This window comes from Penicillium vulpinum, assembly GCF_028829585.1.
Source record: "Penicillium vulpinum strain IBT 29486 chromosome Unknown utg000004l_segment0_segment0, whole genome shotgun sequence".
NCBI classification, from domain to species: Eukaryota; Fungi; Ascomycota; class Eurotiomycetes; order Eurotiales; family Aspergillaceae; genus Penicillium; species Penicillium vulpinum.
The window spans coordinates 6,555,844-6,570,565 of NW_026643244.1; the positions used below are offsets into that span (position 1 = coordinate 6,555,844).

General features: G+C 48.8%; 5 protein-coding genes across 5 annotated transcripts; 3 read left to right on the plus strand and 2 right to left on the minus strand.

The window, feature by feature from the left end:
• Nucleotides 1-806: 806 nt before the first annotated feature.
• N7479_010995 (WD40 repeat domain-containing protein) lies at nucleotides 807-5,828 on the plus strand (the record flags this gene model as incomplete). Its single annotated transcript, XM_057258686.1, has 5 exons — nucleotides 807-1,137; nucleotides 1,200-1,323; nucleotides 1,379-1,687; nucleotides 1,740-2,515; nucleotides 2,569-5,828. 5 exons carry the CDS (start codon nucleotides 807-809, stop codon nucleotides 5,826-5,828), a joined length of 4,800 nt encoding a protein of 1,599 aa, XP_057106144.1.
• A 613-nt stretch (nucleotides 5,829-6,441) lies between these two features.
• N7479_010996 (putative endo-1,3(4)-beta-glucanase) lies at nucleotides 6,442-7,677 on the minus strand (the record flags this gene model as incomplete). Its single annotated transcript, XM_057258687.1, has 1 exon — nucleotides 6,442-7,677. The coding sequence occupies one exon, from the start codon at nucleotides 7,675-7,677 to the stop codon at nucleotides 6,442-6,444; it is 1,236 nt and encodes a 411-aa protein (XP_057106145.1).
• Nucleotides 7,678-8,070: 393 nt separating this feature from the next.
• N7479_010997 (oxidoreductase, short chain dehydrogenase/reductase family) lies at nucleotides 8,071-9,022 on the minus strand (the record flags this gene model as incomplete). Its single annotated transcript, XM_057258688.1, has 4 exons — nucleotides 8,071-8,160; nucleotides 8,211-8,511; nucleotides 8,618-8,913; nucleotides 8,975-9,022. 4 exons carry the CDS (start codon nucleotides 9,020-9,022, stop codon nucleotides 8,071-8,073), a joined length of 735 nt encoding a protein of 244 aa, XP_057106146.1.
• A 2,256-nt stretch (nucleotides 9,023-11,278) lies between these two features.
• Nucleotides 11,279-12,619, plus strand: N7479_010998 (zinc finger HIT domain-containing protein; the record flags this gene model as incomplete). Its single annotated transcript, XM_057258689.1, has 3 exons — nucleotides 11,279-11,322; nucleotides 11,381-11,824; nucleotides 11,887-12,619. The coding sequence occupies 3 exons, from the start codon at nucleotides 11,279-11,281 to the stop codon at nucleotides 12,617-12,619; spliced, it is 1,221 nt and encodes a 406-aa protein (XP_057106147.1).
• Nucleotides 12,620-12,910: 291 nt separating this feature from the next.
• Nucleotides 12,911-14,266, plus strand: N7479_010999 (glycoside hydrolase family 16 protein; the record flags this gene model as incomplete). The annotated part of the gene is made up of 1 exon (XM_057258690.1): nucleotides 12,911-14,266. The coding sequence occupies one exon, from the start codon at nucleotides 12,911-12,913 to the stop codon at nucleotides 14,264-14,266; it is 1,356 nt and encodes a 451-aa protein (XP_057106148.1).
• Between the last annotated feature and the right edge of the window lie 456 nt (nucleotides 14,267-14,722).

Consider the following 14,722-nt stretch of genomic DNA (forward strand, 5'->3'; position numbering starts at 1 on the left):
TATGTATGGTCCAATTAGGAAATGAAAGCGCCCAGTAATTCCCCCGAGCGCCAACCAGTACATCAGTTAGTCTCGTATTTTTATTCTGATCGACTAAAGAATCTCCCCTCTTTTCTGGGAATGTTTGTCTTTGCTCTGGTTATTCTGATTCATCTTGCTCTTCGGGCAGCGCCTGCTTATATGTATATTATATAGACGAAAGGACCAGTCTTACTTCCTGTCACAAAACTTAAGCCCCCTCCGTCACGCTGTGATGAACGTGCAAGCGAGTTCAATTTCCTAGTTGGTGCTTTAACTGTCACACTTGAATATCTTATTTATCTTTTTTATTCTTTTTCCCCTCCCCTGTTCCAACGGCTTGCATCCTCCTTTTTTCTCGCCTTCTCGCATATTTCTTACATATCTTGCATCTCACCCTTTTCATTTATAGGGCCCAGATCTTTGGGATTATTTGATTTCGGTCAAATTCCTTGTCAGGCGCTAATTTCCCTTCCCCGACCCAGATGCGCCTTGGGATATCCTAGAAATTCCCGTCTTTCACCTTAACCGGTACTCAGGGTCGTGGCCGATTAGAAATCTACCTGGCTTAAACAGAGGTCAGTGGCCCAATTTTGTTTAGACTCATTTCATCTTCCCTCTTGTCCTGGGTATATATCATTCGGGACTTTTGTCTTGAATGAATCCGTTTGGGCTAGTAAATCAATTTCCCCGCAAATCGTCTCATATGTTGGGCAAATATAATGGTTGAGTTGACATGGAATAGGAGCTTGGGGACAGAATCGCGACCCTCGAGGACTGTCAAAGCAATGGCACCTGCGCCGCCAGCTGTCAAGCCTCGCTTCGAGGCCTGCGCTTCGACAGCATCCCTATTCCTCTATGCCCAGGGCTCAACAATCCTATGTTTGCATCATGATACATTGGCAATCGAGCGACGTTTCCAGAGTCATCAGGAAAACATTGATTTTATATCGGTCGACAATGTCAGCGAACGGGGTGCAGGGAGATTGGTTGTCAGTTACGATGTAGGGCAGACAGCGATTGTCTGGGATATCTTCACTGGAACGGAGATTGCCCGCTTTGCTTCCTTCGATCATCTGCGAATAGCTTCGTGGATGCGTAATGGCAATGTTGCATTTGGTGAGCCTTATATCGTATTTTATATTTCATGATTTTGAGCGAATTATTGATTCAAAATACAGGCAATGGCAAGGGTGAGGTGATCCTGTTCGAACCTCCCACTTCGGAGCACATCTCTGCCCGCACTATTTTCGATCCAATCACAGCTCTGGCACCCGCCATGGATTGTCGTACTTATGCAATTGGGTATGTGGGATAGCAGGAGAGTAACTTGAGAACATTAAAGCTAATGAAGCTTCAGATATCAAAATGGGTCTATATTGATTGCGACTTTACTTCCTCAATTTACCATTCTTCACACTTTGACTACTTCGCGTGGACCATCGCCAATTATTTCTTTGGCTTGGCATGCATCCTCATCAAAACAGAAGTCAGACATGTTGGCAACCCAGTCATCGAATGGTGATCTACGAGTTTGGAGCGTGGCAAAACCACCAGGGAAAGAGTCACCTCGAGTAATTAGGGTATTGAAACGATCTGATTCAAATTCCTCTGATCCCAAATGGATGGGCTGGTCGAAGAACGGAAGACTGGTGCAATACTTGGAAGGGTGCGTAATGATTCGAGAAAATAGCAGGGAATTTACTAACATCTGGTTATAGTGAAACATGGTCTTGGGATGTTCGAACAAAACATGTTACCTACGATCCAATTCCCACCATCGATGGTGTGCGAGGCATCGCAAACTACGGTCCTACAGCGACTCTATTCACTATCGGCCCTCAGCACTCGGTCCAGCAGTATGATTTGGAAAACCCCGCAATGGTTGCAAATGTGCAACATCTTCCAATCATCCCTCGGCCTGGCACAGCAGAAGGCAGTCGAGCACGAACAATGTCCCCGCGGCGTTTACAAGACGCTCCTGACATCCGGGAACCGCCAGGCGCGACCAGGCGAACACCATTTGACGCTAACAGTATTGAGAGTCTCAGGCAGAGGGCAGATCTGACGAGCCCTGCTTCATCGCGTAGCCGGACAGAATCGGTGAGCTCGAAGGCATCCTCCGGGAAGTATAATATGAGGCCTTTCTCTCCGCCGAGTCGCTCTGGCCAGAGTGCCACAACGTTTTCAATGACATCAGGTGGTCACGACACACCACAAGCTTCTGCTTCATTTGCGTATCCCTCTTCGGTCTCAATGTCATCTATGAGAAGCTCGAGGGCAGCATCACGTTTGCGGAATGAGGTTCATCTCAGCCCTGCTGACAAAAGCATTGTGGATTTATTCCCGTTCACTCGGGCTCGCTTGATTGATGTGCCTTACAAGCAGCAGCCACCTATCGATGAGGCAAATTTAACTTCGGATGATCTTCGCCTCCAGATGCTGAGTGTTGTTTTTGGGTGGGATGGAGATATCCAAGATCTGATCACAGATGAGTGTATGTATTACCCCGTATCTTTTATCTTGGAGACATCTTTTGACAATTCCTAGTGAGCCGCCACGCCGTGGGTAGTCAAAGTGCTATCCTTTTAACGCAATGGCTCGGTCAGAACGACACAGATGAAATGGCCTCGATGATTAGCTCTGGACAGGTAACAATCTCTGACTGGATGATCCTTGCTTTGAGTCAGATGAGTGGCCAAGCGCAGGCAAACAAGGTTGGACAGGCATTTGTACAGAAGCTGCTTGAGATCGGGGACATACACACCTCGGCCGCGATCTTGCTTGGTCTTGGGGACAGCAACGACGCCATTGAGGTTTACGTTTCTCGCAATAACTTCATGGAAGCTATCCTCATGACATGTCTGCTGTTCCCGTCGGACTGGCAGCGCCAGTCATATCTCGTTCGTCGATGGGGAGAACATGTCGTTACTCACTCCCAGCAACAACTTGCCATTCGCTGTTTCATGTGCACGGGAGCAGAATCATCAGAGCAATGGTCATCTCCTTCTGTTCAACAAACTTCATCTTTTGCAGAGATGGTTCGCGCGTCTCCTCTCACCTCGCCCGAACCTTCGCAAGCCAATATGATGCCGCCAGCTATCCGGCCAAGATCCGCATCTAACTCGAAACCTGCAGTGAAAACACCAGCCTTGAAGCTCATCACTTCCTTTGAAGGGCAGCCAGGGCGTTTCCGCTTCCCTGGCTTGAAGTCTGATGATCGCACGCCAACAAATGCGCCTGGAATCACTCCGATTGCTGAATCTGCCGTTCCCGAGTCGGCAATGTCCCCTGGCGGATTTGGCTCTTATAAACTGAATAATATCCAAAGCCTGAATCACGCAATGACATCTCGAACGAATACTCCTTCTTTCAATCGGCGTCGTCTACCCTCGATCGGAGAGACACCAGTGGATGTGCACCCTCCAACATTTTCCCGGTCAAATTCTTACAGCCAGAATGAGTATAGCTCGACCTCCGAAAATGAAATGAGCGGACGGGAGCAGAGCCAAGATGAGAAGGAGAGCGACAGCGGATTCCTCACTTTGTCAGCTGCGAAATACAACCCCGATCTAGACTCTCTCAAGCCGAGTCCCCAGACTGCTGTGCAAGGGACAGACAAGTTTGCCGCAATCAAGGGGCTTCCATCACCAGCTGCCGGTGTATTCGAGGCTCTCACAAATGATGATCATCGTAACGGGTCCCGAGATCGAAAACCAGACGGCCTTCAAATCGAGACATTGGAAGGTGAAAGAAATCCGCAGGACCGCTCCGATTTGATTCCCAGCGCCAAAAGCACCGCTTCGACGGTGAATAGCTTTGCTTCCGCTAGGAGCCCAAGTGTTAGTGGCCGTAGTATCGATCAATACATTAGTAGTCTTGATGAAGCGAACTACCATGCGCGGAAGTTCCGTCCACATACCCCGGGCCGTGGAAGACGGAACCCAGACGACACTGCCAGCCAGAGCTCAAAAGTTAATCAATCGCGTGATGTCTCTCGAGATACCCGTGGTATGAGTGAGCGTCGATACATTCAAACTGCCAAACGCTCTCCTTCCTCGCCGGTGCCTATGTCCCCAGAAGAGTTGGGTCGATACCACAATGGAGAGTCTGAAAAGCCAGGTGAAACGCGGAAGTCGAAGTCTCGCACTAGAAGTTCTAGCAAGGCGAGAGGAACGACTTCTCGGAACCGTCAGCGCTCTTCAAGTCGACACACCGCAAGCCGCGTCGGTATGGACAAACGAGACGCCTCAATTCGAGGCCGCAGCAATGATCGACAAGGATCTAGTGTTCGATCACCATCGTCGCCTCTTCCTATGGCATATCCTACAGAAGAACCTTCTCAGGATGTCGATAACCCTTTGAGACTCGTCGAGGGTAACCAAAAGAGACTGCGGTCTCGCCACCGAAGTGCCAGTCGACGTCGCGCCGATAAAGGCACAACTTCCAAAACAGACTCCCCAGAATCCAGACACAAAACATCGCAGAGTCTTTCGGTGATCCAACAGGGGCCTACATCCGACTCCTGGGCGCAACAGGCATCGGTGCCAGAGCAGTTGAGCAGCAAGGTCTTCGGCCAGGAAGACATGTCCAATGGACGGCCTAACGGGCAACCAAGTTCAACAGCCAATGACTTCCAAGAAATTGTATCCCCACGGACACCATTCGTCACCCTCGCGGAGAAAAAGCGAAGAGAGATTGCCGCTGCGGAATTAGAAGCACGAAGATTATCACTCGCGCGCAACCCATCAGCACCAAATATCCCCTTCCCGGGCGAACTGCAAAGTGCAAGAAGTCCACTTGAGAATTCTCCGCCTTTCTCTGGTACGAGTTCATACTTCCAACGGGCTCCATCGCGAAATAAGATGGCCCCAACTAAGGTATCTACCGACTATCCCAGCAGTTCTGACTCGAACTCTTCACGCTCTGGAATGCCCGGCGGGCTTCCGGCGACTCCTCGAGCAATGCGGCATCCCAAGTACGGAGGAACTGGGCAAGACGAAGAGCGACCTCCTTCTGTGCCCATCATTCCCACAGATAATAGTATGTTCCTAAGCAATGCCCGATATCAAGGAGATGCCGAAAGAATCGGACGATCGATGTCCGTCCCCGTGCCAGAAGCACAGTACAACGCCCCTTCAATGCCCAACGACCTCCCAATGCACCCGCGGTTTAACCCAGCACTTCCTCGGAGCCGGTCCAGCAGCCGCAGCCGTGGCAAGGGCCATAAACGTACCAGCTCAAACAGCTACGTCTCCGGCACCTCCCCCCACGTGCAAGTGAGCATTGAAGAGACAATCGAGCACGCAATGCAGGAAGTACCCCCATCGCACTATGAGACAATCCCCCCTCCACCACCCCCGCCCATTCTCCCAGAGCTGCAGCATCTCAACACTCCACCCCCACCACCCCCATTCCCATTCTCTGCAGCGCCAGTCTCGCCGCGCGAGTCGTCTGCAACAATCGACATCGCCATAGATAACAACGAAGACCTCGGTCGTCTTCTCCCTCGTGCTATGACTGCTGCCCCGGCTCTCAATGTAAACGGTCATGGAACGGATTCCCGTCAGTCGAGTAGTCGGATGTCCTTTGATCATCGCCGAAATCGCAGCTCAAATGAGAGCTTCACGAACAAGCTGCGCAGCTTGACTCGTATGCGCAATAACAGTCGCAGTGTCGAGCCTTGGACGCAGGCTCATGAAGCGGAAATGGCTCCCTATGAGAGTCTAAACCCGCATGCTGCTGGGTCGAACTCGAACTATATTCTGCCGAGTCAAAGCTATGTCGCTCCGGGTCCGAACTATGTTTAAGCCCTAGCAGGGCTCAACTGTCCAGATGGCCAACGAACAAGTGTTCCGTTGTCTTTTTTTTTATCTTTTGGTAGTCTTCGTTATTTTTCTTCTCTCCTCTCTTTGCATCGTGAGCCCCCCCCCCTTTTTGATTGTTTTTGTTTTTATCATGAAATTGCAATGTCCTGGATTTCAACGCATCACGCATCATGTTTTCACTGCCCATTGACCTCGGTTTGATATTACCCCTGTTTAAGGGCTCATACCCTCTCTCGTTCTGCTTGATATTTTCTGAGTTATGTGCCCCAAGTTATATTCCAAATACCATATCCTGTCATCAGCCCTAATCCTACGGCTGATTGAATGCCCGATCTCCTAGTCTCTGATTTTGATATTTTCCTTCTCAAGACTGTAGACAGCGATGTCTTTAAAAATCTTGTTTTCATTGGTTCATACTCTCTTCACCAGGGTCACCATAGCTAAACATATATGCCTGCAAAGGCTTAATGATAACGGTATCAGTTGTTTCTTAGTTGAAGATGTTTTCATATAAAAATAGATGTTCAAAGGCTGGAAATTACATAGTTGTACATACAGCGATAAGTAGAGAAAAGGACTCAAGAGATCCTCAAGATCACCACCCTCGGTTCCGAGAGGATCCTTCACTGCCAACGTTCCTCTCTGCCTCAATCATCCTATCAAAGTCTGCCTGTGCTTGATCCCTCTCAGTTTTCTGACTGGAGTCATACTTTTCTTGATCGCTCTGACCAAACCCAACAGAGTAAGGGTTAATTGTAGGCTGTGACATGCCGGGCTGGGATCGAGGCTGAGAACGTGCCGCAGCATTCTGTCGTCTGATCCGGTCCCAAGCACTGCCATTCGATGACCCATCAATGTTTGTATCCCGATATTCCGCGGCTGTAGGGCTAGCATCGTCCTCGTCCATGAAATCCAAAGCCGATTTTGACTCGGGTTGAGTGCCTCTGCCGCGTGCCCAGACCGCACCCATGTTCGAATCAAATCTAGACGACCCATATGAGGCAGACTGAGAGTCCCCCTGGGTATCATTGGAATTCACGTATTCAGAGTAAGAATTTGGCTGCCCTACAGGATCGAAAGACGCCTGCTCCTGTGGGTACCCGTTGCTGTCTCCATACCCACCAGGCGTGCCGAAGACCTGGGAGCCGATACCTTGCTCACTATTGCGCCCATGGCGGATGCGCTCATGAGCGGCCTCAATCTTGCGCTTACGCACATCCTCGGGTTTCGCTTTACGTACGTCCTGAATAAACTGCTTCAGTCGAGGGTCTGTCAACATGTGCATGGCATCTTGGGAAACCGCGTAAGCACTCGATGCCATGCCGCCAAGAGTAACGATAAAAAGCATTTTGAATGCCGCTGACCCGACGGTGGTTTTGAAAGTGGGCGCGCTAGACATGGCTCGTAACGTGTTGAACAGTGACATTGGCGTGGGATTGCGCGGGAAGTTTGGCGACCTGCGTGCTTGGGCGTAGAGAAGCGCCGTTCCGATGAATGAGCTTACGGGTACACCCGTCCGCGCTTGGTACAGGCATCGCGTTCCGTGCTCAACCATTGCATCGAGCTCATCTTGGGTTGGGGGTCGTTGTGTCAGCACGTAGTGGTTCTCCACTCGTTCATTCACTGTTTTCGCGACCTTGTGCTTCCAGACTCCTTCGCCGAAGAATCCAAAATACAGTGTGAAAAGATCAGGCCTCACAATTGTCTCTTCCCGGAGTTTGATGTTGAGGTGTTTGAAGGTTGCGGGGTTGCGGCTAGAGGGGGAGTCATTGGTTGAGGAGGTGTTGCTATAGCTCTGACCTGCCTGTGGTGAGGCATTGTCGGAGCTCATGGTGAATATCACGGGTATTGAAGAAGGTTGAGGTGGCAGGTGAGAGCTCTGGGGAGCTTGACGGTGCAGTTGTCTGGAATGACCCCAGACGGTGACGTTATGTGCTGACTCAGCAGTTGCATAAAAATGGTTTCGTCCGACCCTCCCTCCGACGCCCAGTACCTTAACCCAGTACCCTAACGCTACTTTAGATATTTTAGATATTTGAAATTAGGCAGGAAATATGTGTATGAAAGTTCAAATACCTAATTTAAATTCCAATTAATCAAAAAGAAACAATATCAGTAAATGCACATGTGGCGATTACTATCTTCATTCTGCAGATCCTGCTCTTCTCGTTCACTGATCAGGTTCAACTCCTCGCAAAACCCAAGAAAGTTTCCCGAGAAGCCCCTACCACTTTTCAACATAAGGGCGTAGGTCCAACTCAAACGCAAATGTCGTGCGTGGCTGAGTATGCAAATACCAATATGACTCCGCAATCTATAACCAGTAAGTGTCCAAAGCAAAACAACCAATGAAGCCAGACTCACAGCGTCGGGGCTTAATTTCGCATCTTCATGCTCAAATACCCAGGCCTTAGTACGAGGAATATCAATCACACCGTCAAGGACAGTATGCGAGACATGTACGCCCTGCGGCCCAAACTCACGAGCAAGTGACTGCGCCAACGCACGCAGTGCAAACTTGCTTGAAGCAAAAGCAGCAAACTTAGCTGAGCCCTTAAGGCTAGCAGTGGCCCCTGTAAAGATCAGTGTGGGCGGATACTCTGACGATTCGCGAGCTTGTAGGAGCAGCGGAATAGCTCTTTGGGCAAAGTTGAAGGCGCCATGTCTGATGTGAGAGCCAGCGATTCAGCAAAATTCCCAAGAATGATGTAGACTATATCAAGCTTGTAATGGACTAAAATAGGGGAGTACACGAGACAGCAAATACGTACGCCTGTGACCCAAGTGCAGTCGAGTAATCTTCTTCCGTCAGCTCAAGGAATGGCTTGACCACTAGGCCGCCGCCTGGATTAAAAACAGCGGCGGCTACCTTCGAGGAAGGATACTGCGCTTGAATCTTGTCAAACGCAGCATTGACGCTCTTCGAGTCGGAAACATCAGCACTGATGCCGATGGCCTGGCCGCCGCTGGAATTGATTTCTTGAACGACTGGGTCGTAGTTGTCTGGGTTTCGAGCCAGAACTACAACAGAATACGACTTCGCAAATTTCCTGGCGATCGAGGCGCCCTGTCTCTTTGGTCAGCTAATCCTGCCTTACATGGAGGCAGAGGGGAAGAAGTTGACATGCCGTGCCAGGGCCAACGCCGGCAATGATCGCGAGTGCTTTGGTAGCCATATTTGATCTGAGAAGTATATAAATATTCTTTTTGCAACTCAGGTGGAATCAAGGAATCTAAACAACTAAATAAGGGCCGTCGGCCCGGAAGATATCACCGAAGCTTAGAAATGCAGCGGGGATTGATCATCACATCCACAGATGATATCATCTGCAGAGAACGGGACTGGTCTATCCCCGCAAAAGATCACATCCAAGGGAGAATTAGACCATTGGCAGATGAATAATCCTGCTGATAGCTCATTCCGAGATCTGTCTGGAGAAATGATTGGTATAACGTAATCCACTACCGAGTGACGCACACTACCGAGTGACGCACCCCCACCCAACTTCCTGAATTCAAATGCATTTATCTCAACCAAAACGCCATTAAATTAAATAAACTAAAATCATCATCTATCTGGACATGTCTCTCTCCTATGTCCTGGCTTCCTACATATTCCACATGCTCGTCCAGCCTGGGGGGGCGGCCTTAAACCTTCCGAAACCTGCTCACGATAGTTGTTGATACGCGCTACTTGAGCCTCAAATGGCTCTGAACGTAGCTCACGAACATCCTGAACTGAGAGATCCCCTTCGTGGACTATCGTCCTTGTAGATCGGGTTCGCTTTTGCTTTTTCTTCTCGTTTTCAGCGCGTAAATCGCTCACTTCTTTCTCTAGTAGTGCGGCGGAATGCATCGTGATCTGGCAGGCTTTTAAAACCTGGTTGATAGCGGAATTGAGCGGGCTAGGGGGGCTCCTTGATCTCGTACGAAGTAGTGCTTTTATTGAGGAGGCTTGCTTTTGCAATTGCACATAGTTCGAAGGTGTTTTTGGATCCCAATCACTACCCCGGCTAGAAGGGGGGTAGGGGTTCGAAGACGAATATTAAGCCTCGAAATCACTCTCTCCGGTGTAAAAGGGACTAAACCAGCTGCTCCGAAGCTGTTTTTAATAGTCTCTGATTTAAAAGCTTCAATTCGTGCGAGAGGGTATGCTTCGAGGAAATCAAGTTTATCAATATGATTTATCCCAACCCGCATTTTTGCTTCAACCAGCCGGCCGTACGAGCGTTTTAACACCGCAAAACAGCCTATATCCAAAGGCTGTAAAAGGTGAGAGGAATGCGGAGGCATACAGATCGGTATAATTTTGTTTTCTTCACAGATTTCATCGAACTTCGGGGTTAAATGACTTCCGTGGCCGTCAAGTATCAAAAGCCGATATACCCCCTTCATACGTATAGAAGTGGTAGGAATAAAGAGCTTTTTTAACCAGCGAAGTCCAATTTCATCAGAGGTCCATCCATTAGGACTAACCTCAAATCGCCAATCGTCCGGGAGGCCGTCAAACCAGGATTCAATAAAGACTTTGCCTTTAAAAATCACACACGGTGGAAGGGCCCAACCAGTAGCATTTATACACTCAATAGCCGTCACCCATTCACGATTTCCAGGTTGTAAAAGTGCTCGCCGACCGTAGTATTCGCTTCTCGTAATAACCTTCGCAGTCGCCGTTAATCCCATCGCAAAACCCGTCTCATTAAAGTTATAAACGTCATCCGGATCGATCCCAAATTGTAGGATAGTTTTTTGAATAAGATCAAACCACTCCTTTATAATTTTTGGATCCTCACATTTCGCACGCTCGTAGCTATAACGTTTCGAGAAACGAGAGGAGAGAAGAGGACGTCGTTTAACAAATTTTGTAACCCAATTTTCGCCAACCGAAAGAACCGGGCTAGATCCGCGCTTTTCAAGAAGAAGATTCGCCATTTCTCGTACAGTAGCAGGCCGGGGGGCTGCTCCACGTAGATCCATAGAGAGTATCCATTTTTCAAGAGATTGCTCTTCAAGCTCAGTCAGTTTATGTGAGTTAGCGCGTAAAATCGCGCGGTTTTGAACACCCCGGAGGCGGCGGCGGAGGGTAGCCTCAGGCACTTTAAAACAGCGCGCAGCTTCACGAATTGAAGAGAATTTTTCATTCTTAAAATCTTGGATAGCTAATAAGATCCTACCCTCTTGCTCGGTTGAATCTTTAGACGATCGAGAACGAATTGGTGGCATAGTGGGTGGTTGAAGAGAGAGGGTTATATTAATTGACGCGTTTTGGGAGGGGGTGCGTCACTCGGTAGTGTGCGTCACTCGGTAGTGGATTACGTTAGTTCCAGATCTCTGCCTCAGGCGCTTATCGATAAGACAAATAAATTTCCTATCAAATGCATCATTCCAAGAAATGTCCGACTCTCTAACGCATAATCAGTCAAACAATCAAGATGGCCGACACAGATCCCTTGCTTAGTGATCTCTGTTCAATATGGTATACACATGAACAATTAAATTTTGGTATACCTTGAATCTAACCTATGTCGGTACAGCCATGTGAATCCTCCCAAATACCGCTGTCCACGTTGCTCAACACGCACCTGCTCTTTACCCTGCACACGTCGCCACAAACTCTGGTCGCAATGCTCCGGTGTGCGCGACCCAGCCGCATATCTAAAGCGCAATGAATTAAATACCGAATCTGCGTTCGACCGCGACTTTAATTTCATCACCAGCATCGAGCGCACCCTCGAGCGCGCGGAGAGAGAAGTCGATAACCGCGGGATTGATCTTACGAGCGGTGCCCAGGCTGATGATGGCAATTCGGAAGGTTCCCAGCATCCGGCTGCCGGCCGTAAGAGGAAGAACCCGAGCCAGGGCCTTGCCAAGGGCGAAGCTGCGTTCTTGCGCGGTACCGAGACTGCTGGTGTGAGAGTTCTCCGAGCCCCGAAGGGGATGTCGAGGAATAAGCAGAATGGGTCGCGTTTGCATCCCAAGTGAGTTTCGTGTCTTTATGTCTTTTGATTTAGAATTTGTACTAACTTGGGTGTTTCTCAAGACATAAGCGTCTTGCTTGGACTATAGAGTGGATTACGGCTGATGGGGTGAAGACTATTCGTGATACTGTCATCGACACATGCTCTGTTGCTGAAGCCTATAATCGATGCTGCCCACGCCCCAAAGATCCGGAGACAGCTATCGAGCCAGTGAAGGAAGAGAAAATAGAAGATTTGGACCCCGCTAATACAACTATCGCTACACCTGGTGCTCCTGCCACGACAGAGATTGAAGCGGCAGACACAAAACCACCACCATCCCCGATCAAAGACCCAGCAAAGGAACCAACAGATACCTCAATTGAGCAAACGGATAAAGCATCAAATAAGACCATTTCCCCTCACCGTGGTCTTTACTTCTACCTTCACCGTCCACGAACCACGACCAACAAACCTGTCTTAATTCCTCTCTTGCAATCCTCAACGCTTAATACTATTCTTCGCAATCGGACTGTCCTGGAGTTCCCTACGATTTATGCACTGCCAGAATCAGCGGAGACACTATTTGCAAACAAAGATAACTCCAAATTCATTCTGGAGGAAGACTATCTTCGCACCGCTGGGCCAGATGAAACGGCTCAGTCTTCCACCACAAGTGACGATGATGACGCGGCTGGAAACGAAAAGCTCCCCGCTTCATCGGCGAATCTTCAAGATGTTGATGAGAATCTGGTATTGGAGGTATTGAAGCAAGATCTTTTTGAATTAGTGCCGGAGACTGGGCCAGGGGAATGAATTATTACTGTATGAAAAGAGATATGAGAAGATGTTAGCCAATTTGGCACATCTACCAGACAATGTACGATACCTAGGGACAGCTAATTGTCAGTCAATTATACAAAGTGTCAATCTTTCGGAAGAAATACCCGTGGACATGTATCAGGTTCCAATAGATACAGGCTTACACATATATTTACTGAGGAAATCACGATCAGCGCGGCTTCCTGTGGACTCAAACAAGGACCTTCCGAGTTCACCTTCGCTTCACCCGTCACCTTGGGAATCTCAAATCCTGTTACTGCGACCATGCGAATCAACATTTTGTCCTTCGGGTTGGCCTTGATCTGTCTCGGCACCGTAACGTCAACTTTGTCGGATGCTAAAGCACCACGACAATTACCAGCCAAGAAACGCCCTCGCGGATGCGATTGCTACACAATATCTGGGCCCGATCCAGGATACTTCCAGCATTACAAAGTCTGGGACTTTCGGGCAGTGGATCTAAAGAAACATGCCAATCTCAACCTATCAGAGCCCATCGATTACGGCGACGAGGACTGGGATGATGATGATGAGGGTGAGGGCCAAGACCTAGACAATGGCCAGCTCTCACCTGGAGCCCATGATTCCAAGGACCCGGACCCCAGATCACTGGTGTTTTACAAAACCTCCTTTGAGAGAGACTGGAGCAGTCAGAACTGGGAACGCCGGGCCACCCCCAGAGCCCCGGTTCCCATGGTAAATTCGAAGCATAACGTCTTTCTCACCCGGGACCATGAGCAACGTGATCCTCATGCGACGTATCTTGTTTTGCGCACCACCCGATTTTCAGAATACACCTCCACCGCGGAGATTGAGACTCGCGTACACAACATCTACCGGTGCTCGTTGCGTGTCCGGTTTCGTTTATTACCGGCTGGCTCTATCATATCGCAACCCCCTCAGCCTCAAGAATGGCCGTCACGGGATCCAAAAAGACATCCCACCGTGCTCTCGAATAAGACGATTCCGATTCCGCTGCGTGATGGCAGGCCACTTAACGGTGCTTGTGCTGGCATCTTCACTTACCATGATCAAACCTGCGAATCAGACATTGAAATTCTAACGCGGGACCCATCCCATCGCGTGCACTATGCCAATCAGCCTGACTACGATTTCACTCATGATCGAGAGGTCCCTGGTGCGAGTACCATTGCCGATGTACCTGTCCCATGGACAACGTGGTCCACACATCGCCTTGACTGGCTTTCGAACATGTCGCGCTGGTATGTCAACAATCGGATACAGGATGCCAAATCATACAGAGTTCCCGATATGGGGAGCATGATTGTTATCAATCTCTGGAGTAACGGTGGACTCTGGACTGGCGACATGAAAATTGGCGATAGTATATACATGGGCATCGAATACATCGAGCTGATCTACAACCGTTCTTCTGATGCTTCCAGGGGATTTTACATGTCTCCTTCGCAAAATCATGGTGGCCATCAAAAGACTCCCCCCACAAACGATTCTCTTGGCGATGGGAAATCATTGGAGCTAGATAGAAATGACGAGAAGTGCAAACCAGGGAGGCAGGGCCGCGAATGCAGGAGAAAGAAGTGGAGGAACAGGCCTCTTAATGAATTTTGTCGGAGACCATGCAACATTGATGAACTTTGAGGGTTTTCTGGCGAGACTTTGTATCATTATCAGCTTCGCTCATTCATACTTTGGTTGTTGGATACTTGGCTTTGACTGGCATGGGTGTTCTGTATTCTAGTTCTGGACAGAATGACTGTTTTATTGGAGAGAATAAATAAACATTCACTGATTTGCCATCTTTACTAGATTTAGTATGTTTACAGTCTCAACTTCTCTAAGCCAGGATGATACTCTATTTGCACTAAATGCTAAATTCTTGTGTATATTCATATGGAAGCAGAACACCCACAAAATAGAAATACATGACTCTACAAGTGGCAGCAGAGAACCTTGATACTTTGTAAAAGATAAAAAAATACCAAAGGAAAAGAGTACCAAGAAAAAAAGAGAAATATGATCAAACGAGTCCGCGAGAAGGAGCTTTTTTGTAGCAACTGAGTCACCATGATGGTGGTGACCGTGGGGGTATCATTC